The following is a 27,900-nucleotide window of genomic DNA, read 5'->3' on the forward strand; positions in this document are numbered from 1 at the left end:
CTCCGTCAAAAATGACAAAGACTAGGGGACACTCAATGAAGTTACAGGGAAATACTTTTAAAACCAATTGGAGGAAATTTTTTTTCACTCAAGAGAACGCATTGCCAGAGGTTGTGTTAAGAGCGATAGCGTAGCTGGTTTTAAGAAAGGTTTGGATAAATTTCTGGAGGAAAAATCTAGTCTGTTATTAAGACACTGGTTGCCCTGGAATGTTGCTACTCTTTGGGTTTGGGCCAGGTACTAGAGACCTATGAGAACGGGCTACTGGTCTTGAAGGACCTTTGGTCTGACCCAGGAAGGCAATTCTTATGAAGAAAGTCTGGGGTTGCGGTGCCTGACCCCAAGAGCTAAATGCTCATCAGAGCAGGGGAGGAGCGCTGCCTCCTTCTTGAGCCCCTCTCTCAGAATGACGCCTCCCCCTCCCCATGAGCTCGAGCGCTGAGGCGCCAATTGTTTGGAGCGCGACGCTCTGACGTCATCAGCCCGCTCAGTAGATCGCGAGCAGCCGGCGCGCGCGGGACTAGTCTGGCCGTTCTTCTTCTCGTCTCGTCTCGCGCTCCGTCGCCATGGACGAGGCGGAAGACAAGTTGTACCGGGCCGAGTACGCCAAGAGCGGCCGAGCTTCGTGTAAGAAATGCGGCCAGAGCATCGCCAAGGACACGCTGCGCCTGGCCATCATGGTGCAGGTAAGGAGGAGGGAGGTGACCGTTAGCGGCCGTTTCTCTTCCTCAGAGGCGCGTGGGCGGAAACCGTCCCCCCTTTGCCCGAGGGAGAAGCTCCGCGTCCACGTGGCCGCCCTTGGCCGAGTCCCTTTCAAGCAGCCGGGCAGGAAATCCGTGGTTGAGGGGTGGCCAAGTGCCTCAGGAGTTCCCCATTGAATATGCAAGAGATCGATCAGCATGCACTGGGGAAATCCTGAAAACCCGACTGGATTCTTTAAATTTGCCTTTCACTCTTTGCAAATAAAGAAAAGGTGGGGTTTTTTTTTGTTTGTTTCCTTTCTTCTGTTGCAACAAAAGAAAGACGTTATTAGGCGGTCCGATCAGAGCATGCTTAAAAGGGTGAGAGTGGTCATCCATCATCTAGAGCACCGTCCCCAACCCTGCCAGTCGGTTTTCAGAGAGATTTACATATAATGGAAGTGACAGGCATATGCATTAGGGCTAGCCAAAAAACCCAACTGGCCTGGTGGTCCTCCAGGACAGGGTTGGGGACCACTGATCTAGAGCAGTGTAATTCAACCTATGGACCTTGGTTCATAGACAAAGGCGAGCCCAGACAATTGAGCGCAGCGCGGAGGTGTGCGCCGCTCAAAATTACTGTTTTTTAGGGGCTCCGACGGGGGTTTTTGTTGGGGAACCCCCCCACTTTACTTAATAGACATCGCGCCGGCGTTATGGGGGGTTGTAACCCTCCACATTTTACTGTAAACTTAACTTTTTCCCTAAAAACAGGGAAAAACTGAAGTTTTCAGTAAAATGTGGGGGGTTACAACCCACAACACTCCCACAACACGGCGCGATGTCTATTAAGTAAAGTGGGGGGGATCCCCCCACGCCCCCCCCCCGTCGGAGCCCTAAAAAGAGTAATTTTGAGCGGCGTGCGCCTCCGCGCTGCGCTCAATTGTCTGGGCGCACCTTTGTCCCGGCGTGCTTTTGACCTGACACCATGGACCTTGGTGGAAATGAAAGAACACTGGGCTAAGTGGTGGGCCAGACCCCGCCCATCTCCGCCCCATAATAGTACTAATTGTAACACCATTTTTCACGTATACACACACAGTATAATAATAACTTTATTTTTGTATACCGCAATACCACAAGCAGTTCAGAGCGGTTACAGGGGAAGAAGAGAATGTATACAGACAGTGATGTTACAAAAAAGACTTTCAAATTACATTAGCGTGTCAAGATTAGTCAAAATTTATCCAGAAAGCATTTCAAAGATACAACAAGAAAGGAAAGGAGTCAGACAAATTTATTAAATCTTATTAACAACACATAATAGTTAACCACAAAATTAAACTACACAAAGCACACTGAACATAAGAATAGCCTTACTGGGTCAGTCCATCAAGCCCAGTAGCCCGTTCTCACAGTGGCTAACATATCTAAGATCCTCCTCCCTGCACCATGACGTCATCCGTGCATTGAGGCTCCAGAACTCTTCCTGTACGTATGCTTCTCAACATTCGTTCCTACCAGAACACAGACAATCCCTATGCAAATATGGGACCAACTAAAAGTACTAATATAAAAACTGGGAAGTTCCTCTCTAATAATGGTCACATAATAATAACCCCAATTCTAAAAAATCGAAAAGAATCTTCAGCTATAATATCTAACTACAGACCAGTAGCATCCATTCCGTTTATTGTAAAAATTATGGAGGGATTGGTACACACCCAACTGATGGATTATCTGGATCAGTTCTCTCTCCTACATGAAATTCAATCCGGTTTTAGACTGTTATTCAGTACTGAGACAGTAATTGCGGCTATTTTAGACAATCTGCGCCTACTGTTTAGTAAGGGCTTTAATGCCCTGGTTATGCAATTCGATATGAGTTCTGCCTTTGATCTAGTAGACCACGGGAAACTGCTGCAATGCCTAGACGCCATTGGTATCAGGGACGAGGTGCTGAATTGGTTCCGTGGCTTCCTTATGTCCCGCACTTATCAAGTACGTTTTAATTATGAACTTTCAGATACCTGGAGCAATCCATCCGGTGTGCCACAAGGGTCTCCGCTATCTCCATTGCTCTTCAACGTCTACATGTCCTCACTAGGCACGCAGCTAACCCAGTTAGGGATAAAACTATTTAGTTATGCAGATGATTTTATGATCATCATCCCATTCGTTAATTCTATCTCTGAAACTATTCCTAAAGCTTCAGAAGCCATAAACATGATGGAGTACTGGATGACAACCTTTAGGCTCAAACTTAATTCAGAAAAGACAACTTTCTTCGTTGCTTCGCCACATCCGCTTGACACCAAATCACCACTATGTATCAATAATCTTAATTACCCTATCCAACCTATCATAAAGATACTAGGTGTAACTTTGGATCAGTGCCTAACCATGAGAGACCAGGTGGACTCCTTGATCAGAAAGGGATTTTTCACTCTCTAGAAACTCAGATCCATTAAAGCTTATTTCGATACAGCGGCATTCAGAACCCTAGTCCAATCCCTCGTACTGAGTCTACTTGACTACTGCAACATTGCCTATTTAGCAATTTCCCAAAAGAACATGCAGCGTTTACAATTGATGCAAAATGCAGCGGTCAAACTGATCTTTGGGCTGAGGAAGTTTGACCACGTGACACCCTACTACCGACAGCTGCATTGGCTGCCAATGGAGGCACGCGTAAAGTTTAAATTTGCCTGCTTCTGCTTCAAAGCACTACACGGACTTGCCCCTAAATATATAACTGACCTTTTCGCCTTCTCAGCCAACAGACACAAGAGAAGCTCACATTCCAACTTCGTTTCCCCCCCCCAGTGAGAGGTTGCAAACTGAAAAAACACCATGAACATCTTCTCTGGCACCAAGCAGCATCATGGGGTAAAGACCTAGAACAATTGCTTTCGCCCACTACTTATGAGGGATTTAGGAAACGTCTGAAAACACACTTGTTCCTAAAGTATCTAGACAACTGATCCTCTCTTCTCTCTCCCCTCTATAGCGATTAACTTGTTCTATTGATCACTCTCTCCTCAAAAATGGATTTCCTGTCCTATTAACCCTCTTTCTTCCTCCCCTCTTAAAGTCAATCAATTTGTACCTTTGCTTAATCTTTGTAAACTGCATAGAACTTCACGGTATTGCGGTATATAAGCTGTTATTATTATTATTAATATATACAAATAAACCCTAAGATGCAAGACTCTCTATGCAGTACAACCTCAGAGAAATAGAAACAAATGCATTTCTTCCTGAACAGACAGCAGATGTAAATAAATCACTAAATTAAAAAATAAAATAATTCCCCCTACCTTTATCTCCCTCCTGCCTGGCCATTTTATGCCGCCCCCAGTGTTATCTTTGTGCCGGCTCCCTCTTCCTCACTGACACAATGCATAAAGGCGCGGGCAGCGGCTCCTCACGTGTCCCACGCCTCATCTGGAAGCTTTCCCTCTGATGGTGTGACATCAGAGAGAAGGCTTCTGGTTCAGGCGGAAGATGCGCGTAGGAGCTGCTGCCCACGGCTTTGGGAAACTGCAGCTGTGAGGAAGAGGGAGTCAGCTCAAAGATAATGCTGCATTGATAGCATTGCGGACCAGAGGCTGAAGAATACCGTCTCGTGTCCGATACACGTGCCGGCCCTGTGGACCGGCAGGAAATTTCTGCGGACCGACACCAGTCCGCAGACTAGCGGTTGAAGAACATTGTTCTAGAGCAGTGTTTCTCAACTTCTTCAAGCCAAGTAATAGACAATGACATGGGACAAATTTTCCCCCTCACTCACGGGAACTCATTTTCCCCTCCTGTCCCCATGAGTTCTTTTCCTGCCCCATTGCTGGAAGCTCCATCCTTATCTGCACAAGCCTCAAACACTTTAAAATCATAAACATAGAAACATAGAAGATGACAGCAGAAAAGGGCTACAGCCCATCAAGTCTGCCCACTCTGCTTACCCACCCCTTGTCTATGCCCTAATGACCCAATTTTCTTATCTTGACCCTTGTAGGGATCCCACAAGGGTATCCCATTTATTCTTAAAGTCTGGCACGCTGTCTGCCTCAATCACCTGCACTGGAAGCTTGTTCCAATGATCAACCACTCTCTCTGTGAAGAAATACTTTCTGGTGTCGCCATGAAATTTTCCGCCCTGGTTTGAGGCTTGTGTGGTTAAGGTAGAGTTTATGCGAATGGAGCAGGGACAGCAATAAAACTCGCAGGGATGTAAGAAAATTTGTCCCTGTGTCATTCTGTACAAAGTACCCCTTAAGTCTAACAAATATCAACGGAGTACCCATGCCCAAGCTCCATCCCTGACCCCACCTCCAAAATAATAGTACTAATTGTAATGTAATTTCTTCCATTCATTTTTCATATACACACAATATAATCATTAATTCATAATGGTAACCACAAAGCACACTGTACGTAGAGAAAATATTATTTATATTTTTCAAAAAGGTCAAGGCAGATGACTTTAAAATATGCAACATCACCTCAGTAACAACTTTAGAAAAATAGACAAATATAGTGCAAAATATAGACATATAAATCAGCCCTAACTTCACATACTATTAACAACGCAAAAAATTGACAAAAATCTACCCTACTACCCCAGCAATAACAATTATGCTACCAATGCAACCTCCATTTACACTTCTTGTAAGCTGTATTAATCCTTTTCCCGAAAATGTCAAAAGATCTACTATTTACCACTCTAGTATATCATCCGTTCTTCCATTGTAACCCCCGTTTATAAATCTTTTGTAAGCCGCCTTGAACCGCAAGGTAATGGCGGAATAGAAATCCCTAATGTAATGTAATGTAATTTCAATCACTAAATTGAAAAAAAAAAATCATTTTTCCTACCTTTGTTGTCTGGTGATTTCATGAGTCTCTGGTTTCATTAACTTCTGACTATGCATACAACATTTCTTTCTTTCTGCTTCCTCTTCTCTGGACCTCATTCCCTTAACCAACATCTCTCTGTCCTCCATGAGTCCAACTTTTCTTCCTCTCTCCACCCCTATTGGCAATATGTCTCCATCTGTCTTTTTCTCATTCCTTCCCTTGCTGCAAAGGGAGTGGGGAAAGAGAAAGATCCAGTGTGCATCTCTCCCACTCCCTCTACTGCCACATCCAACATTTCTCCCTCTCTCATCCCCCAGATCATGTGCAGCATTTTTCACCACTGCCCACCAGCCCCATGCCCATTTTTCCTTCTATCACCTCTCCAATCTGTCCCTGTTCCCTCTCCACCACCATGTACAACATTTCTCCCTCTTATCCTATTCCCCATGCATCTCTACCTCCCTCCTCTCTCTCTACCCAATTTTCCTCTCTTCTTTCTTTCCCCATGTGCACCATCTTTCCCTCTCATTCACACACTCATGCCCAACAATTCTCCCTTCCTATAAACCAAGTTTGTGCCCCCTTTCTCCCTCCCTTCTGTGTCCCATGTTCATGCCTCCCTTCTAGCCTTTGTCCCAAAATTGTGCCCCTCCCAAGTCCCAAGGCACTCCTTCCTCCTTCCTCCCTCCTTTTTCGCTTTGTCCCAGATCATGTCTCCTCTCTCCAGGGCTGCACTCACTTCCTTCAGGGCTGTCCAGCTGGGCTGCTCCACTTGTTGCAGGGATGCGCGGGCAGCAGCTCACACCCGGCACGTTGCTGACCCACCAGCCTTCCCTCTGACGTCAGCGAAGTTTCTGGGTCAGCCATGTGCAGCGTGAAAGAGCTGCTGATGCCTCCCTGCAACAAGTTTTACTGAAAGCAGGAAGGAACAGCCCCCCTGGAAGGAGGTAACTGGGAACCCCCGATGACCCAGAAGGCTTTCCTCCAGTGTCAGCTCTGACATCAGAGGGAAGGAGGGCTTGGGATCCCTGGCAGCGGCAGTGACTTTGGAGGAGGGGGGTGGGTAAACAATAAGGAGGGCATGGGATCCTCGGCAGCAGCTATCAAGGAGGAAGGGGGACAGGAGGCTCGTGCAGTGCCGCGTACTCTACTGCGGGTTGAGAAACACTGTTCTAGACTCTTGGTTGTACTATGTTACTATGAAATGAAATCTTATGAATTAGATTTGGAGATCACTTCTTGCACTATAGAGCAGCTTGTCCTGTTTACAAAACAATATGTTCAGCTAGACTGAGTAATTTGTTGCTGGGGAGGGGGGCGGTACTACCTCCAAGTGGGCTTGTTTTTTGATCGAAATAAACCTCCTAAGCCAGGATATACAGTATAGCATATGATTTGTCTCAACATTTGCAAATACTTCCTGTAGTACTGTATTATGCATAGAGAAAGCTTCTTGTTGCAGGGTTCCAGGTCTCGCTGCATCTTGTCAGGTAGAAACCGACGTTTCACCCATCGTGCTGTGGCTTTCTTCAGGGTATGCTATGAGGTCCACAGTATGTCTTTGTAAATAGTGGGTTCACTGACCTGATGGGGATTTTTTTTTCTCCATTACTTCTATATCCAGCTTTGAATCAAGCTTTTTCAGTTGGAATTGGAATGTCTCCGGTGCTCCTAACCTCATTTTTCATAACTTAGGAAAGTGATAAGAACAAAAGAACATAAGCAATGCCTCTGCTGGGTCAGACCTGAGGTCCATTGCGCCCAGCAGTCCGCTCACGCGGCGGCCCAACAGGTCCAGGACCTGTGTAGTAAACCTCTATCTATACCCTTCTATCCCCTTTTCCAGCAGGAAATTGTCCAATCCTTTCTTAAACCCCGAAACTGTTCCCTGCCCTATAACGTCCTCTGGAAGCGCGTTCCAGGTGTCGACCACACGTTGGGTAAAGAAGAACTTCCTAGCATTCGTTTTGAATCTGTCCCCTTTCAACTTTTCCGAATGCCCTCTTGTTTTTTTATTTTCTGAAAGTTTGAAGAATCTGTCCATCTCCACTCTCTCTATGCCCTTCATGATCTTGTAAGTCTCTATCATATCAACTAATTATGTTTGTTAGTAAAGCTTCCATCTGTTAAGACTCTACTCTTCTATCAAAGTATGATATAACCAAATATGCATGTATGCTAACTCTAGAAATACTGTTAAAGTGATTAATTTTATCAGAAGAACTTTGATAAACAAAAGTCTTCGGATAACATAAGAAGTGCCTCTGCTGGGTCAGACCAGAGTTCCATCGTGCCCAGCAGTCCGTTCGTGCGGCGGCCCTACAGGTCCGGGACCTGTGTATTAGTTCTCTATCTATACCCCTCTATCCCCTTTTCCTCCAGAAAATTGTCCAATCCCTTCTTGGACTCTAATACCATACTCTGTCCTATCACGCCCTCTGGAAGAGCATTCCAGGTGTCCACCACCCGTTGGGTGAAGAAAAACTTCCTAGCATTGGTTTTGAATCTGTCCTCTTTCAACTATTCTGAATGCTCTCTCATTCTTGTAGTTTTCGAAAGTTTGAAGAATCTGTCCCTCTTCACTTTCTCTATGCCCTTCATGATCTTGTAAGTCTCTATCATATCTCCTCTAAGTCTCCTCTTCTCCAGGGAAAAGAGACCCAGGTTCTCCAATCTCTCAGCGTATGAAAGGTTTTCCATCCCCTTAATCAGTCGTGTCGCTCTCCTCTGAACTCTCTCGAGTAACGCCATATCCTTCTTAAGGTACGGCGACCAATACTGGACGCAGTACTCAAGATGCAGACGCACCATTGCCCGGTACAGCGGCAGGATAACTTCTTTCGTTCTGGTTGTAATACCCTTCTTGATTATACCTAGCATTCTATTCGCTCTCTTAGCAGCCGCTGCACACTGTGCCGTCGGCTTCATTGTCATGTCCACCATTACCCCCAAGTCCCTTTCCTGGGTACTCTCAGTCAATAACATCCCTCCCATCGTATAATTGTGCCTCGGGTTTCTGTTTCCCACATGCAATACTTTACACTTCTCAACATTGAACTTCATCTGCCATCTCTCAGCCCAATCCCCTAGTTTGTCCAAGTCCCTTTGCAATTCTTCGCATTCCTCCTTCGTCCGAGCTCCATTAAATAGTTTGGTGTCGTCCGCAAATTTTATTATCTCACACTTCGTTCCTGTTTCTAGATCATTTATGAATATATTAAAAAGCAGCGGCCCGAGCACCGAGCCCTGCGGAACACCACTCGTGACCTTCCTCCAGTCCGAGTAGTGGCCCTTCACTCCTACCCTCTGTTTCCTTCCCTCTAACCAGTTTCTGATCCATCTATGCACGTCTCCGTCCACCCCATGGTTCTTCAGTTTCCGGAGTAGACATTCATGAGGCACCTTGTCAAAGGCTTTCTGGAAATCTAGGTATATGATGTCTATGGGGTCTCCTCTGTCCATCTGTTTGTTAATTCCCTCGAAGAAGTGCAATAAGTTAGTCAGGCACGATCTTCCCCTGCAGAAACCATGTTGGCTGGATATCAGAAGTTCGTTTTTTTCAAAATGTTCATCGATGTTTTCTTTTATCAGTGCTTCCGCCATTTTCCCCGGAACCGAGGTCAGACTCACCGGTCTATAGTTCCCCGGGTCACCTCTTGATCCCTTTTTAAAGATGGGCGTAACGTTGGCTATCTTCCAATCCTCCAGGATCACACCTGTTTTCAGAGATAGGTTGCAAATTTGCTGTAGTAGCTCCGCTATTTCCTCCTTTAGTTCCTTCAGAACCCTTGGATGGATTCCATCCGGACTTGGGGATTTGTCAGTTTTTAGTTTTTCTATCTGCCTGTACACATCATCGAGGCTCACTTCCATGGATGTTAACTTTTGTGCTTGATTTCCATTGAAGATTTGTTCGGGTTCCGGTATGTTGGTTGTGTCTTCGCTTGTAAATACAGACGAAAAGAACATGTTAAGTCTTTCCGCGACCTCTTTCTCTTCCTTCACCGCTCCCTTCCGGTCTCCGTCGTCCAGCGGTCCCACCTCCTCCCTAGCCGGCTGTTTGCCTTTAACATATCTAAAGAATGGTTTGAAATTTCGTGCTTCCCTGGCTAGTCTCTCTTCATACTCTCTTTTGGCTTTTCGAACCACATGGTGACATTCTTTTTGATACTTCCTGTGCTCTTTCAAGTTTCCCTCAGATTTGTCCTTTTTCCATTTTCTGAATGAATTTTTCTTATTGCCTATCGCTTCCTTCACTATTTTAGTTATCCACGCCGGGTCTTTTGTTCGACTCTTGTTGCACCCTTTTCTGAATCTGGGGATATACAGATTTTGTGCCTCGTTCACCGTGTCCTTGAAAAAGGACCAGGCATGTTCCACCGTCTGCCATTTTTTGGAAGTGTTCCTAAGTTTCTTCTTTACCATTCCCCTCATTGCTTCGTAGTTTCCTTTCCTGAAGTTAAAAGTTGTCGCTATGGTTCTCTTTCCTTTCAGTATTCCTAGTTCCACCTTGAACTTGACCATATTATGATCACTGTTTCCCAATGGTCCCACTACTTCCACCTCCTTTGCAGGTCCCCTCAGTCCATTTAGGATTAGGTCCAAGAGTGGCAATTCCTCTCGTTGGTTCTCTAACAAGCTGCTCCAAGAAGCAATCTTGTACAGCCTCCAGAAATTCTGTCTCCCTAGTGCAGCTTGAGCTTCCAAGACTCCAGTCTATCCCAGTTGAAGTCTCCCATAATAACCGTATTACCGCTTTTGCATTCTCGCTTCATCTCAGCTTCCATTTCTTCATCGATCTCTCCGGTTTGTCCGGGAGGACGATAGTATAGGCCTATCTTTATTTCAAGCCCTTTCCTTCCCGGTATTTTAACCCATAGTGATTCTAGCTTGTTGGCCGTCTCTGCTATGTCCATTCTTGTCGATTGTATGCTTTCTTTTATGTATAGTGCTATTCCACCGCCTTTCTGTCCTGACCTGTCCTGGCGATAGAGCTTGTACCCCGGCAGTGCTGTATCCCATTTGCTTTCCTCATTCCACCATGTTTCAGAGATTCCAATGATGTCTATGTCTTCTGCAATGGCCATGGCTTCTAATTCCCCCATTTTGTTTCTTAGGTTCCTTGCATTATTATATATGCAATTTAGCTCCTGGAATTTTGTTGCCTTCATTTCCTTTCCCTGTGCTTCGGTCTTTAGAGTCTTCTTTTTGGCTACAATCTTTCTACCTTCCTCTTCTTGGTTAGTCGACTCCTGTAAATTGTCCCTTGTTTCTTCCAAGCCTTTTTCCCCCTCAGTATCTTCATTGGATACCTTCTTCCGAATCATCGACGCTTGGTCGACTGTCGGCTTTCCCCTTCTTCTGATCATAGTGCTTTTTCTATTATACCTCTTTACTCCTGGTGGAATTCTGTGTGACTGCACAGTATAGAATTTCTGCAGAAACTTTCCATTATGCCCCTGTTCCCATCCCCCACGTGGGTCTGGCTTCTCTCCCTCTGACCTAACCTTTGCTGTGAGATCCAACATACCTACAGCCTCCAAAAGAAGAAGCAGTGGTGGCAGCCAGTTAGCAGAGGCAGCACAGTGAGCAGGCAGCTTGCGGCCGGCAGCTTGCGGCTGGCCCCATTGGGGCCTTCTCTTCGTATAGATGGATGACGCGGCTGAGGGATTGCCACGAACAGCCTGTTCTCAGTGCTGCCTCTGCTGGCTGGCTGGCCTGTTCTCAGTGCTGCCTCTGCTGGTGGCTGCTACCACTATTGCAGCTCTGGGAGGCCCGCTGGTATGTCAGATCTTATGAAGTGGGGGGGTGGGGGGGTCAGTCGGCTAGAGGCCAGACCCACGTAGGGAAGGAGGAATGGATGCTAGGACTGCATGTTGAGGGGGGAAGAAAGGAGGGGGCATGAATCCTGAACTTCAAGTGGTGGGGAGTGGAGGAGACATGATCCTGGACTGCAAGTGGGGGGGGGGGCATGGGTGCTAAACCTGCAGGGGGAGGGAAGGGGACATGAATGATAGACCAGTAAGTAGAGGGGAAAGGGGATGAGAAAGAAGAGATGTTTGATCATAAAGAGAGGTGCCAGACCATGAGAAGTTGGGAAGGGCTTCAGGGTTCAAGTGAGAGATGTGGTGAGGGGACATGGATGCTGGACCTGCAACAGGGGCTTGGTGGGATGAGAGAGTGACCAAGACCAGAAACGGGGTGAGAAGGGACGAAGAGATTTTTAGTCAGTGGAGAGAGGGAAAGAGAAATGCCAGACTATGGGGGCCAAGGAGGGGATTAGGGTGGAAGTGAAAAAGTGGTGGGATTTAGAGGGAGACAGAACTGCAGTTTGAATGAGAGAGGGAACTGAAGAGGCTGGAACCTGAAAGGAAAAGACAGGAAGGAATTTCAGGCCTCAGGATAGGAGAATTCTATGCAAACCATGACATGTAATCTTTGCAGAATTTTGCAAAATTTTTAAACTTTTGTGCAGAATTCCTCCAGGAATAACTTCTTGTACCATATATACTCAAATATAAACTGAGATTTTGGGGCCAAAAATGGGGGTCTCAGCTTATATTCAGGTCAGCGCCCCTGCTGTATGGCCTGGTGGGGTTGGCTGAGACAGGAGGGATCCCTCCTGTCCCGGCAGACTCTGCCAAATTTTTTTGCCACCCCCTTGTGTACCTTTTTGAATCCCTGGTGGTCCAGCGGTGTATAGGGTAGGAGCGAGCTTACTGCGCTCCTGCCCCGAGTTCTTGCGGGACTCATGGGAACTCATGGCAGCCATTCAGCAAGCGGTTTAGCATCAGGCAGGAGCGAGTAAAGGTCACTCATGCCGGTACCCCATTAGGTCGCAAGAACTCGAGGTAGCCATTCAGGGAGGGGCTCACCCGGTACACCACTGGACCATCAGAGATTCAAAAAGGTACATGGAGGGAGGTAAAAAAAAATTGGAGTTGGCCAGGACAGGAGACGGGAGGCCTGCAGGACATCGGAAGAGAGGGGGGTACAGGGCAGGGAGGCGGGCTGGGAGCCTGGCAGGGAGTGAGGGGGCACAGCCTGGCAAGGCACATGAATATTTACTCCCCCATCTTATATTTGAGTCAACCTTTTTTCCTCCTTTTTGGGGGGGGAAAGGGTACCTCGTCATATACTCGGATTGACTTATATTCAAGTATATACAGTACGTAGCTGAATCCTCAGCTTCCAGTATGCTTAGAAATAGATCTCCATTACCAGGAAGACACATGAATATATTGTTGGTTAATGTGCCTCGCAGAAGGCTACATGGCCTTTTACATATACAGTTCAAGAACTCGCAACCACACCATATCTGACAAAAAACAACTCCCCCCCTCCCTCGGCCATCTTATTAGCCACAGTCTTCAAAAATAAGATCGCAACTATAAGAGCCACATTCAATGAAACACCCATCCACCTAGAAGAGATCTCAACTTCCCCTTCAGAGAAAGAATCCGTAGCAGCAGACAAAACTTGGTCTCACTTCTTACCCATAGAATGGTCTGACCTCAACAAACTATACAACAAATACAGTCACGCAGCCTGTGACCTTAACCACTGCCCACCATACCTACTGAAAACCTCCAGTACGCTATTCCGCACGCTACTCCTACAATGAATACAAACTCTACTCACAGAGGGCCAGTTCCCACAAGACCTCAGCGAAATGATAACTCCGATCCTAAAAGACCGCAAAGGACCAACAGACCAACCATCCAACAACAGACCCATAGCCTCTATCCCACTCTACGGAAAACTAATGGAAGGCCTCGTAGCTAAAGCCGTAATTGGATATCTAGAAAACCACAATTTACTCCACCCTAAACAATCTGGCTTCAGAACCAACTAAAGCACTGAAACCCTGCTAGGAACACTCGTGGACATCACGAGACAACACCTCAGCACAGGCAAGAAAATGTTAATCATACAACTTGACCTCTCCGCAGCCTTTGATCTAGTTGACCATGACATCCTCCTACAAACTCTAGACTCAATAGGAATTACAGGAAAGGTACTAACATGGTTCAAAGGTTTCCTACAATCCAGAACCTATAGAGTCAAAACAAAGAAAAATCAAAACCATGGTCCAACCCATGTGGAGTTCCCCAAGTATCACCCCTTTCTCCAACACTCTTCAACCTATACATTGCCTCCCTAAGCTCCTACCTAGACAAACTAGGCATTACCTCCTACAGCTACGCAGATGACATCACTTTACTCCTCCCTTTCGACCAACCTGAGCCCACCATGATAGGCAAAATACACAGGAAAAAGTAGCAACATGGATGAAGGAACACAAACTAAAACTTAACCCTGACAAAACAAACTTCATCCTCCTAGAAAACAGCAAAACCCCGTTCTTGATTAACCTAGTAATAAACTCGGTCTCATACCCCATTCAACCCTCACTAAAACTCCTAGGAGTACTGATAGACAGAGGATGTACCATGCAACCACAAATCAACAAAATAATAAAAACATCATTCGCAACCATGAGAAACCTAAGACAAGTCAGAAAATTCTTCAACAGGAAACAATTCCAACTAGTGGTTCAATCACTAATATTAGGCCTAATAGACTGCTGCAACATACTACATCTCCCCTGCCCAACAACTACGATAAAACAACTTCAAACAATACAAAACACAGCCCTAAGACTTATCTACTCACTGAAGAAATATGACCACATCACAGAAGCATACCACGAATCACATTGGCTCCCAATACAAGCCAGAGTACACTTCAATTTCCACTGCCTTCTTTTCAAAGCTATAAATGGAGACAGCCCTACCTACTGGAAAATCGACTAACCCAAACCACCTCAACCAGACACAGGAGAACCCACACAATTTTCACACACCCACCAACCAAAAATGTCAAAAGAAGAAAAATGTATGATAACCTACTGGCCACCAGAGCAGCGAAACTGGACCGACAGCTCACCAATCTGCTGACTTTGACCACAGACTTCAAAACCTTCAAAAAAGAAACAAAAACCCTACTCTTCAAAAAAAAAAAATACATAAAACCAATATAACACAACCAAACAGGCTTGGAACTTCTCCTGCAATTACCAACTACTCCTTAACAAATTAGAAAATGCTCAAACTTTTCTTAAGTACTTCTTAATATCTTAACAATATGTTTCTTCCTATTATCATAACAACTCTTATGTAATCCGCCTTGAACCGCAAGGTAAAGGCGGAATAGAAATCACTAATGTAATGTAATCAAAGTAGGAGGTTTTTTTCATCAATCAACACAACACATTCTATACTCTTGATGCAAAAGAACAGAAATAGAAATATTTAAAGAGTAATTAAGTACAGTAATTTTCAGCACAATCTTTGGTGCATATACCCACCCAGTCCAATGAGCATGCACGCGAGAGATTTCCATGCAAATCTATCTCGTTTATATTGTAAGAATCTTGACAGCCAGACTGAAGACTTGGTGAGAATCTTTGCTTTAAAGGCTCTCTTGTAGGTGAAGGTTGAGTAATATGAATTGAACATAAGAATTGCTGCTGGTGGGTCAGACCAGTGGTCCATCATGCCCAGCAGTCTGCTCACGCAGTGACCCTCTGGTCAAAGACCAGCGCCCTAACTGACACTAGCCCTACCAGTGTACGTCCTTGTTCAGCAGGAATTTGTCTAACTTAGTCTTGAATCCCTGGAGGGTGTGTTCCCCTATGACAGACTCCGGAAAAGCGTTCCAGTTTTCTACCATCCTCTGGGTGAAGAAGAACTTCCTTACATTTGTGCGAAATTTATCCCCTTTCAATTTTAGAGAGTGCCCTCTCGTTCTCCCTACCTTGGAGAGGGTGAACAACCTGTCCTTATCTACTAAGTCTATCCCCTTCATTACCTTGAAAGTTTCATAAGAACATAAGCAGTGCCTCTGCTGGGTCAGACCAGAGGTTCATCACGCCCAGCAGTCCGCTCACACGGCGGCCCATCAGGTCCAGGACCTATATAGTAATCCTCTATCTATACCATTCTATCCCCTTTTCCTTCAGGAAATTATCTAATCCCTTCTTGAAACTCAAAACCGTACTCTGTCCTATCACACCCTCTGGAAACGCATTCCAGGTGTCCACCACCCTTTGGGTGAAGAAGAACTTCCTAGCATTGGTTCTGAATCTGTCCCCTCTTAATTTTTTCGAATGCCCTCTCGTTCTTGTAGTTTTCGAACGTTTGAAGAATCTGTCCCTCTCCACTTTCTCCATGCCCTTCATGATCTTGTAATTCTCTATCATGTCCCCTCTAAGTCTCCGCTTCTCCAGGGAAAAGAGCCCTAGTTTCTCTAATCTTTCAGCATATGAAAGGTTTTCCATACCTTTTATCAATTGTGTCGCTCTTTTCTGAACCCTCTCGAGTATCGTCATATCCTTCTTAAGGTACGGTGACCAATATTGGACGCAGTACTCCAGATGTGGGCGCACCATCACCCGATACAACGGGTTGTATCATTCTGGTTGTAATACCTTTCTTGATAGTACTCAACATTTTATTCGCCTTCTTAGAGGCCGCTGTGCACTGTGCATATGGCTTCATTGTGTTGTCCACTATTACCCCCAAGTCCTTTTCTTGGGTACTTTCACCCATTACCAACCCTTCCATCGTATAGCTGTACTTCGAATTTCTGTTTCCTACATGCAAGACTTTACATTTCTCTACATTAAACTTCATCTGCCATCTCGTCACCCACTCTTCTAGTTTGTTCAGGTCCCTTTGTAAATCATCACAGTCCTCTTTAGTCCCAACTCCACTAAATAGTTTGGTGTCGTCTGCGAATTTTATTACTTTGCACTTCTTCCCTGTTTTCTAGATCATTTATAAATACATTGAACAGCAGCGGTCCGAGTACTGACCCCTGCAGAACACCACTCGTGATCCTCCTCCAGTCTGAGTAGTGGCCCTTTACTCCTACCCTTTGCTTTCTACCCGCCAACCAATTTTTGATCCATTTATGTACGTCTCCTTCCACCCCATGGTTCTTCAGTTTCCGTAGTAGGTGTTCATGGGGTACCTTCGATCATGTCCCCTCTCAATCTCCTCTGATCGAGGGAGAAGAGGCCCAGTTTCTCTAATCTTTCACTGTACGGCAGCTCCTCCAACCCCTTAACCATCTTAGTCGCTCTTCTCTGGACTCTTTCGAGTAGTACCGTGTCCTTCTTCATGTACGGCGACCAGTCCAGACAGTCCAAAAGTAGAAGACAAGCTAGAAACAAGTACAGAACACTGAAGTTCTTCGGGAACAGAGAATAAAGGGAAGAAGATGGGTCAATTAGGCTGAACTAGCAGTGAGATACTACTGCTATTAATTATTTCTATAGCGCTACCAGACATGTGCGATTTGTCGCTCTTTAGCCTGTCTATCTGCCTGAGGACATCCACCTTGCTTACCTCTAGCTGGACCAGATTTTCATCCTGCTCTCCTTTTACGATCTGGAGCCTGAGGAGATCGTAAAAGGAGAGCAGGATGAAAATCTGGTCCAGCTAGAGGTGAGCAAGGTGGATGTCCTCAGGCAGTTAGACAGGCTAAAGAGCGACAAATCGCCAGGTCCAGATGGCATTCACCCAAGGGTACTCAAGGAACTAAGGAACGAAATAGCTGAGCCACTTCGACAAATATGCAACCTATCCCTAAAAACTGGAGAGATTCCGGAAGACTGGAAAATAGCAAATGTCACGCCCATCTTCAAGAAAGGCTCAAGGGGAGACCCAGGAAACTACAGGCCGGTGAGCTTGACCTCGGTCCCGGGAAAGATGATGGAAGCACTGATTAAAGACAGCATCTGGGAACACATCGACAACTATGGGCAGCTAAAGTCGAGCCAGCATGGCTTCTGCAAGGGCAGGTCATGCCTCACAAACTTATTATACTTCTTTGAGGGGGTAACCAGCCAGGTGGATAAAGGGGAATCCATAGATATCATTTACCTTGACTTCCAAAAAGCCTTCGACAAGGTGCCACACGAAAGACTACTAAGGAAGCTATGGAACCATAGGGTGCAAGGGGAGGTCCACCGATGGATCAAAAACTGGCTGGCAGACAGGAAACGGAGGGTTGGAGTAAAGGGACATTACTCAGACTGGCAATGGGTCACGAGCGGAGTTCCACAGGGGTCGGTGCTGGGACCGCTCCTATTCAATATATTCATTAACGACCTGGAGGCAGGGACAAAATGTGAGGTTATTAAATTTGCGGATGACACCAAACTATATCGCAAGGTCAATAACATGGAGGACTGCGAAGATCTCCAAAAAGATCTGACAACACTGGAAAAATGGGCCAAAAAGTGGCAAATGAGTTTCAACATAGGGAAATGCAAGGTCATGCATATAGGGAAAAAAACCCCGATGTTCACTTACAAAATGGGGGGATCAGCGCTAGGGGTGAGCGACCTTGAGAGAGACCTGGGAGTGATGGTAGACTCAACATTGAAGGCGTCGGCGCAGTGTGCCACGGCCTCAAGGAAAGCAAACAGAATGTTGGGTATCATTAAGAAGGGTATCACAACCAGGACAAAGGAAGTCATCCTGCCGCTGTATCGTGCTATGGTGCGCCCGCATCTGGAGTACTGTGTTCAGTTCTGGTCGCCGTACCTCAAGAAGGACATGGAGGTACTTGAGAGGGTCCAGAGAAGAGCAACTAAGCTAATAAAGGGCATGGAGGACCTCTCATATACTGACAGACTGAAAAAGCTAGGGCTTTTCTCCCTGGAAAAGCGGAGACTTAGAGGAGACATGATAGAAACCTTCAAGATCATGAAGGGCATAGAAAAAATAGACAGGGACAGATTTTTCAAATTAAGGGGATCAATAAGTACAAGGGGGCACTCAGAGAAATTGAAAGGGGAGAGGTTTAGAACAAACGCCAGGAAGTTCTTTTTCACACAGAGGGTGGTGGATACATGGAATGCGCTACCGGAGGATGTGATAAACAGGAGCACGCTACAGGGGTTCAAAGAAGCTTTGGATAGGTACTTGGAAGACAAAGGGATTGAGGGGTTCAGATAAGAGTAGAGGGATGGGATTAGAGGTAAATTACAAAATTAATCAGGGACCACTGTTCAAGCACTAGACCTGATGGGCCGCTGCGGGAGTGGACTGCTGAGCAAGATGGACCTCTGGTCTGACTCAGCGGGGGCAACTTCTTATGTTCTTATGAAGGAGGCAGACCCTGCTCGAAAGAGCTTACAATCTAGACAAACAGGATGTCATAGATACAGTTAAGGGGAACGGTTAATCTGCTGGCTGGGTTGGACACCATCCGGGAAAAGTTGAAACCAAAGAAGAGGAGTAACCATAGAACTTTAAGATCGGTTAATGAAAATTGTCTCTTAATATCTGATACTCTGGAATTTATTACCAATTCATTTAAGACTCCAATTGCCTCGATTTAAGAAAGATCTTAAAACCATAGTTTTTTTGCTTTTTCATTAATTAGTCCAAATTGCTAGCTATTTACAATTAGGTTAGAAGACCAAACCTTTTCTACTCCTCCCCCCCCCCCACTTTTCCTATTTGAATTGTAGTTCCTCCCTATTTTTTTCCTCCACTGCCATGTAATGTCTTAACACTATTTATTATCTTTTCTTCATTTTATATGTAATGTTTATGATAGGTGGGATATCAAGCTTGAAATAAACTTGGATAATTGGTTAGTCCGGTGGGCTGAGATTATAGAGAATGACGTGGTGACAGAATTTGTCACTGTCTTTAAGGAGAGAGTGAAGAATCGGAGTATGAATGGACTCAGCCACTGACCTTCAAGCCTTCCATTGAAAAATGCTGGTGTAGAAGGACTGAGGTTGAGATAGACCAGTGTCTCTCAAACTGCTTGCCAAGGCACAGTGGTGTGCTCTGAAGAGATTCCAGAATTTTACTTTATTTTTAAAAATTCCCTTCATAAGCATACACTAGAATAAATGAGATGTACTGTATGTTGCATATGCAAGTCTGTGAATGTTATGTGCGTACATAAGAATATCCTTACTGGGTCAGACCAATGGTCCATCTAGCCCAGTATCCCATCTTCGTGGAGGCCAATCCAAGTTGCAAGTACCTGGCAAAAATCCAAATAATAGCAGCATAAATATATACATCAGTCTGACAATAAGAATCCAACAAACCCCATACTTTTAGAAAATTCAGCAAACACTTCTGTTTTACAGCACGTACCTCCTCATACTTCTGCAGCAACCAAACAGCATTCCGCCATGCTCAATCTGAATTGCTAAACCCATTAATACATCAAATAACTTATCCCCAGACCAGCAGCATTCTTTGATGTGATTGATCCTTGAAAACTAACAAGTAACTTTAGTTTTATTTTTTATGCAGTAATTATCCTAACTTGAGCAACAAAGCAATCAAGGCTTTCTTACCATTTGGATCTTATCTTTGCGAACTTGGATTTTCAGCTCTGACAAATTAAAAAAAAAAAAAAAATAACTAGATGATGGATGATGAAATGCATACTTGCTTGTCGACTGTCGAGCCGCATTTTGAGTTAATTTGCACTCGAAAATAAGCACATTCATTGCATTGCTTAGCAAGTCTATTCTACCTATTTTAGTTTCACCACTGTTATTATTAATAAATCTTTATTGATTTTCAATTTAAATTCAAGCATAACACTTGTACAGAAAGCAATAGTCATATTAACATAAAATCATAAAATTAATTTTACATCCAATAAAGAAAACATTATTTAACTATTTTTGCTCAAGTCCTTGTTCTAGATCCAAGTTTTAGAAATAGCAAGAAAAAGAAAGAAAAGAAAACAAGAAAAAATAAAATTTATAGCAAGATGCTAAAAGCTATAGCACTGAAAATGAGATCTCATAATTATATATAGGGTTCAAGATATTCCTCCATCCAGACGAGACATTGTCACAAAAGTTGTCAATTGAGATGGTTCAAAGAATACATATTTGACAGAGCGGTAACACACTATACATTTACATGGATGTCTCAAATAGAAGGTAGCCCCGAAAGATGTAACCCCAGATTTTAGAAGAAGAAATTCACGGCTAAGCTTCTGTGTCTCCCTTGTAAAATCATGAAACAGCTGTACTTTACAACCAAGAAAAACTTTTTGTCTATTTTTAAAGTAAAGTCTTAATAACCATGTTATATCTAGTGGATGCGCCACAGTTATAATCAGAGTTGCTGGTAATGCTAAGTCTTTATCAGAAGTCTCTAATAATTCTGAAACATTTAAAGTTTGTTGAACCAAATCTTTTTGCTGGTCTACAGAAGCTTTCATCGGTAAATAATAAACACGTGAAAATGGTGGTAACATTTCCTCTGATACTTCTAAAATTTCCACTAAATATCTCTTAAGCATTTCTCTAGGATTTACCATCTTAAGTTTAGGAAAATTGATTAACCTTAAATTATTACTATGAGAATTGTTCTCAAGCATTTCAACTTTCCTTCTCAAGTTGGTATTATCTTTAATCAGAGTCTCTTGAAGTTGTTTAGATGTGAAGATTTCCTTTTCAATTTTCTGTATAGATTGCATTTGAGTTAGTCAATTCTTTTCTTAAATCATTCAGTTCTTTTGTATGTTTTGTAATTTTCCCTTCCAAGTATTCAAATTTAGGGGTAATAGACTTTGCAAAACTAGCAATTAGGTCCCATAAGGAGTCTAAAGTTACCACTGCAGGTTTTACCAGAGAAATTGAAGTTTGTAAGATAGAGTGCTCACCATTCTGTGGGTATTCTTCAGGGCATGCCTCCTGGCTATCGCCCCCTTGTAAAGTTGAATTATCCCCAGGCATATTCGTTAGGGCTCCTTGACTATGAGCCCCTACCTCCAAACCTTCTCCTGGATCCAATCTTGCCTCTGAGGAAGATAACACCACGGAGGGTTTCCCCACCCCTGGGAGAGCTGGTAACCTGAGGTTGTGGGGGCGGCGCCCTTGCATCGAGGCTCAGCGTAACATTGTGCCCTAGAGGAACAACTACGGGTTCATCTCCCTGTGTCCTCAGCAGGCCGCCATCCGACGCCCGAGAGACCTCCTGCATTTGCCTCAGGAGTTGCTCTATGTTGCCAAGAGGGGGAACTTCAGGGCGCGCGAGGCAGCAGTAGCGCTCCGGCCTCTTCTCTTGGGCATACTTGTAAGTATCCACAAAAGCCCGCTCACGGCTCGACACGAAGAAAATTTCTTAGGTTGAGGAACAAACCCGACGCGAACAGCTCAGCGCATCTAGTTTGAAGCAGCCATCTTCACCACTGTTATAATTATCCACACATAGCTTAAAGAACTTTAAATAAATAACACTCAAATTTAATTTTTTGTTGGTTTTGCAATTTTATGATTTTAATGATAATGTACCACGAAAAACGTTTGCTCCATTTAGTGTGCCAGAGCTAAAAAGTTTGAGAGACACTGAGATAGATGCTAAAGAATGGTTTCCTTTGGTTATCTGTGGGGATGGTGTCATTTTTTAGCACCTGGGGGGACTGGACTTGATTCTCACTGCAGCTCCTTGTGACACTGGGCAAGTCACTTAACCCTACATTGCCCCAGGTACAATTCAGGTTCACATTCCTGTATCTGAAATGCTCAAGACCAGAGACATTTTAGATTTTAGAATTTTTTGGTTTCTGGAATAATGTTACCAGTGGCCATAGTGATTCATGTTTGTCATCTGCTGCAGCCTTGCATGCTTCTCTCTGCTGCTACCTGCCTTGCAGACATCATTTCCTCTTTCCTTCCTGGGTGGACATGACAGAGAGAAGCATGCGGGACCACAGCAGGCAACGAATAAGAAGTGCTGCAGCCACCGGCAACACCTCGGAGATACATCAGTGTGAAATTAAAAAAAAACTGAACTAGTATTAGCGTAGAGAGAAGTCTTTAAAGTGATTGGGGTCAGGTTTCACTTCTGATGCTAAGGGGCTCATAATCAAAACTTAAAATTCGTTCAAAAACCTGCCCAAGTCAGCACTTGGACGACCTAAAAGACAGGCCGTCCAAGTGCCGATAAACCGACTTTCTAGACGTGTCGTGGGACTTTTTATGTCACTGTGTGCCTAGAACTGAAAGGGATGGGCGTATCTAGAGGAGTGGTTAGGGATGGGTGCTGACCTAGATTTAGTCATCCTGCAGGGATAATCAAATGTTTTACTAGACATCCTGGACGAAACTTAAAACGTTTGTGAGTTAGATGTTGTAAAAACAGGTATAAGTGCCAAAAAGGTATCCAAAGTGACCAGATAACCACTGCAGAGACAAAGTAAAGACCCCCACACACTCTCCCAATGTTTACTGACCCCCCTCACAAAGATCAGAATAAAAAAGTACAAATCTGTCTCCAGAACATCAGCACCTGGTATAGGAAAGCCTAGTAGAGATGCACACAGGTATCTTAAATAGCCTGGAGCATGGGCTAGTGAACCACAGAGAGGAGGACCCAGGCCCATAAGCCACTCTAACCACAAGGAATAATGAGATTTATTTATTTAAAAAAATTTGTCAACCATCTATTCCTAGGCGGCATTACAAAAGTAACATTCTCAGAATAGAACAAACAAGAGTTATACAAACATCTCAAATTACAGATCATGCCATGAAAGCAGTGGGATTGTCAGAGTCCCAGGCTGCAGTCGGCCTCAGTGGTCTGGTGAGCTTTTGCACGTTTGCCAGGCATGCCAACACTGCATGAGCTGGCAGATGAGTATAACTGCCAGTTCTCTGCCCCTCCTGTGATGCACTGTTTCCAACTTCGAAAATGGTCCCGAGAGGAGAGGGATATCTGTGGCCCAGAGGAGGTTCCCATTGCTTTTGGTGGTCTTTTTTTTTTTTTCAGGGGGGAATAAAGTGAGAGTTCAAAGGATTAGTTGCAAAGATTAGGACTATAAACCAGGCATGGATGTTATTTAAAAATACCATCATGGAAGCCCAGACCAGATGTATTCCACCTATCAGCAAAGATGGAAAGAAGAGGAAACGAGAGCCAACATGATTAAAAGGTGAAGTAAGAGAGGCTATTAGTGCAAAAAAAAAAAAAAAAATCCTTTAAAGAATGGAAAAAGGATCCGAATGAAGAAAATAAGAAGAGAAACAAGCATTGGCAAGTTAGATGCAAAGCATTGATAACGAAAGCTAAGAAAGAATATGAAGAGAAACTTGCAAAAGAGGCAAAAACTCATAGTAATTTTTTTAGGTACATCAGAAGCAGAAAACCTGTGAGGGAATCCATAGGACATTCAGGGAGGATAAAGCCATAGCGGAGAGACTTAATGAATTCTTTGCTTCGGTCTTTACGGAAGAAGATGTAAGGGATCTACCTGAACCAGAAATGGTTTTCAAGGGTGCTGATGAGGAAGAACTGAAAGAAATCTCTGTGAATCTGGAAGATGTACTAAGCTAAATCGACAAGTGCTAAAAGAACCCAAACTTGTTGTTAGTGATCTGTAACCTGTTGCTAAAATCATCTGTAGTACCTGAAGATTGGAGGGGGGCCAATGTTATGTCGATTTTTATAAAGGGTTTCAGGAGAGATCCGGGAAATTACAGACAGGTAAGCCTGACTTCAGTGCTGGGCAAAATGGTGGAAACAATTATTTAAAAATGAAATTGTGGAACATGTAGACAAACATGATTTAATGAGACAGTCAGCATGGGTTCAGTCAAGGGAGATCTTGCCTCACCAATTTGCTTAACTTATTTGAAGGTGTGAATAAACATGTGGATAAAGGCAAGTCTAGTGTTTCTAGATTTACAGAAAGCTTTTGACAAAGATTCTCGTGAGAGACTCCTGAGAAAATTGAAGAATCATGGGATATGTGGCAAAGTTCAGTTGTGGATTAGGAATTGGTTATCGGATAGAAAACAGAGGGTAGGGTTAAATGTCATTTTTCTCAGTAGAGAAGAGTAAACAGTGGAGTGCCGCAAGGATCTGTACTGGAACCGGTACTATTTAACTTATTTATAAATGATCTGGAATCACCTTTCTGGGTTCCAAGCCTCCGCTGCTTGTCTTCACTGTGCCGCCCCTGAGGCTGGTTTGGGAGATATGTTTTGGACTTGTCCTGTCATTCAGTCCTTTTGGGATGCCATTTTTTCTGTGAAATGTATCTGGAATGTTATCATACAATATTCCCCCTTGCTTTTATTTGAAGCTCCCCTCCATTTTTACCCTAGATGCCGAGGGGCTGCAGCTTTTCTCCAGTGGACTGTATTGATTGCTCTGAAATGCATTTTGCTTAAATGGTTGGAGGCGGATGTTTTGGCGCTGTCGCCTGATAACACTCCTGATGTAGGAACGCAAAGATGTACAGGATTTTTCCTCTTTGCCCGGGCGCACTTTTCAGCGCACTTGGGAGCCTTTTTGGAACACTGACCTCGGCAGCTTGTAGTCGCTTGTTGAACTGTTGACCAGTTGTTCTTTGTTTCTTGCTGAATTCATTGCTTCTGTAAGAGGCTCTGTGTATATTTTTCTTTTCTGAAGCATTCCATGGATGGTGGTTGAAGGAGGACTGGGGGATGGGGGGTGGTTTGGGGCAGGGGTGGCAGGCTTGGGGGAGGGAGGGGGGTTGACTGGCATTTGTTTATATAATGAGCTGATACTACATGTGCTTTTTGTTCCTTGTTCTAGTTGAGCTCAGTAAAATATATTTAACAATAAATGATCTGGAAATTGGAATGATAAGTGAGGTGAGGTGATTAGATTTGCAGATGACACTAAACTGTTCAAAGTTGCTAAAACGCATGCGGATTGTGAAAAATTGCAGGCAGACCTTAGGAAATTGGAAGACTGGGCATCCAAGTGGCAGATGAAATTTAATGTGGACAAATGCAAAGTGATGCACATTGGGAAGAATAACCTGAATCACAGTTTATCTGATGTTAGGGTGACGGGTCCACCTTGGGGGTTAGCACCCAAGAAAACGATCTGGGTGTCATTGTAGACAATATGATGAAACCTTCTGCCCAATGTGCGGCGGCCAAAAAAGAAACAAGATGTTAGGAATTATTATTATTATTTTTTTTTAAAGGAATTATTAACAAGACTAAATGTTATAATGCCCCTGTATTACTACTCCATGGTGCGACCTCACCTGGAGTATTGAGTTCAATTCTGGTCTCCTTATCTCAAGAAAGATATAGTGGCATTAGAAAAGGTTCAAAGAAGAGCAACCAAGATGATAAAGGAGATGGAACTCTTCTTGTATTAGGAAAGACTAAAAAGGTTAGGGCTCTTCAGCTTGGAAAAGAGACGGCCGAGGGGAGATTTGATTACAAAATCCTGAGTGGAGTAGAACGGGTACAAGTGGATTGAATTTTCACTCTGTTAAAAAAGACTAGGGGACACTCGATGAAGTTACAGGAAAATACTTTTAAAACCAATAGGAGGAAATATTTTTTCACTCGGAGAATAGTTAAACTCTGGAACGCATAGCTAGTTTTAAGAAGGGTTTGGACAATTTCCTGAAGGAAACGTCCATAGTCTGTTATTGAGAAAGAAATGGGGCAAGCCACTGCTTGCCCTGAATCGGTAGCATGGAATGTTGCTACTCATTGGGTTTTGGTCAGGTACTAGTGACCTGGATTGATCACCATGAGAACAGGCTACTGGGCTTGATGGACCTTTGATCTGACCCAGTAAGGCTATTCTTATGTTCTTTTGGAGGCTTTGATCTATCAGGGCATACTTTGATGCCTCATCATTCAGACTTTTGCTCCAGTCTTTGGTCCTCAGTCAGCTGGATTACTGTAACATCATATACCTGGCAGTCATTCAGAGAAACTTGCAGAGATTGTGAATTGTCCAAAATGCAGCGGTCAGACTTATTTTTAAGTTGAAGAAGTATGATCATGTTATGCCTTTTTTTCGAGAGTTGCACTGGCTGCTGGTGGAGGCTCAGGTAAGGTTCAAGTTTGGCTGTATTTGTTATAAAATCATATTTGGGCTAATTCCTAATTATCTTACAAATCTGTTCTCCTTCAATAATATTAAACACAATAGACACTCGAATGGAAACTTCATTTTTCCATCCATTAAAGGATGCAAATATCATCACCGCCTTCTATCTTATCAGGCAGCATTCTGGGGTAAAGATTTTAGACCTAACTATGATCTTCAGTACCTTAGAATTTGGAAGACATTTAAAAACATACTTGTTTACTAAATATTTGAGCAACTAAGCTATTCCATTCAATTGTAATAATTTTTTCTTTTGTAAATCGCATAGAGCTTTATGGTCCTGCGATATAAAAGCCGATTGTTATGTTATGTTCTTATGTTTTTGGTTCTGGGTTGAAGGGCATGTTACAAAAATCTAAGTTCTTGAATTTAGATTCTTTCTTATGAAAGCCGTCATTCATAGATTATTATTGTTAACTTTGTTGCATGTCATCAAATAATGTCAGAATAACAAAAATAATGTAAAGACTGCCATGTAAAGCTGCTTAATACATATTAGGCCAACATTAAGGTCTCGCACACCTTCAAGGTCTTTTCAGCACTTCAAGATACCATTCCCATCTCAACAAGTACATCTGAAGATGATATTTAACTTCAAGTTTGAGTTCCTAGGATCGCGCATCTGGAACAGTCTGTCTTCTTTCCCTTGTAGCTACTAAACACTGTTCAAGGCCTTCCCCCCATCCCATCTATTTTTCCTTCAAAACTTGAGCTATCAATGTTAAATTCACATCTCTAACCTGAGTCAATAATGTAAAATCCTTGCTATGAGCCACATTGATTCCATGTTGAAAATTGCGGGATACAAGAAGTTGTATTTTTGTAAGAAAATCTAGCTTGTCCCTTAAGTGTATTTATCAGTTTTTTTTGTGCAACACTTTTCAACTGGGTTATAGTTGCAGTGGTTGATGTAGCATGGGTTTGGTTTAAGAGACCTGCTGCTTTGGCAGAAGCATATTTGAGCTTTCCTTGAAGCACAGCCTCTTAGCAGCATGTGAGTGGGAAAACTCAGTTTCTTGACTTCCATCTGCTGGTAGGAGGAGATAACCCATTAGTCAAGTTGATGCAACCAGACTAATGGAAAGGAAATTAAGATATGACTAAATTTCACACTTTCCAGCAATCTGATGGTAAATGTGACATTATTTTCCCATTTTGTTTCCTTCCAGTCCCCCATGTTTGATGGGAAAGTGCCACATTGGTATCACTATGCCTGCTTCTGGAAGCAAGTTGTCACGCTATCGCCTAATGAAGTGGATGGATTTCTGGAGCTGCGTTGGGAGGATCAGGAGAAAATAAAAAAAGCCATTGAAAGTGGCGGAGCATCAGCAGGTATGCACAGGTCCAATGCCCTCAAGTCTGAAACGGTTAGTTGGGTCCATTTGAAAGCCCAGTGCTTACTGTTA

At 43.8% G+C, this 27,900-nt stretch overlaps 1 protein-coding gene across 1 annotated transcript in view; it reads left to right on the forward strand.

Moving 5' to 3' along the window:
- The first annotated feature begins 409 nt into the window (after positions 1 to 409).
- Positions 410 to 27,900, forward strand: part of PARP1 (poly(ADP-ribose) polymerase 1) — a 244,306-nt gene continuing 216,815 nt past the window's right edge. The window contains exons 1-2 of the mRNA XM_033939243.1: positions 410 to 686; positions 27,664 to 27,826. Coding sequence (XP_033795134.1) covers positions 567 to 686; positions 27,664 to 27,826 — 283 coding nt within the window. The 5' untranslated portion in view covers positions 410 to 566. The remainder of the gene's footprint in view (positions 687 to 27,663; positions 27,827 to 27,900) is intronic.

Source organism: Geotrypetes seraphini, chromosome 3 (genome assembly GCF_902459505.1).
Source record: "Geotrypetes seraphini chromosome 3, aGeoSer1.1, whole genome shotgun sequence".
Lineage (NCBI taxonomy): Eukaryota > Metazoa > Chordata > Amphibia > Gymnophiona > Dermophiidae > Geotrypetes > Geotrypetes seraphini.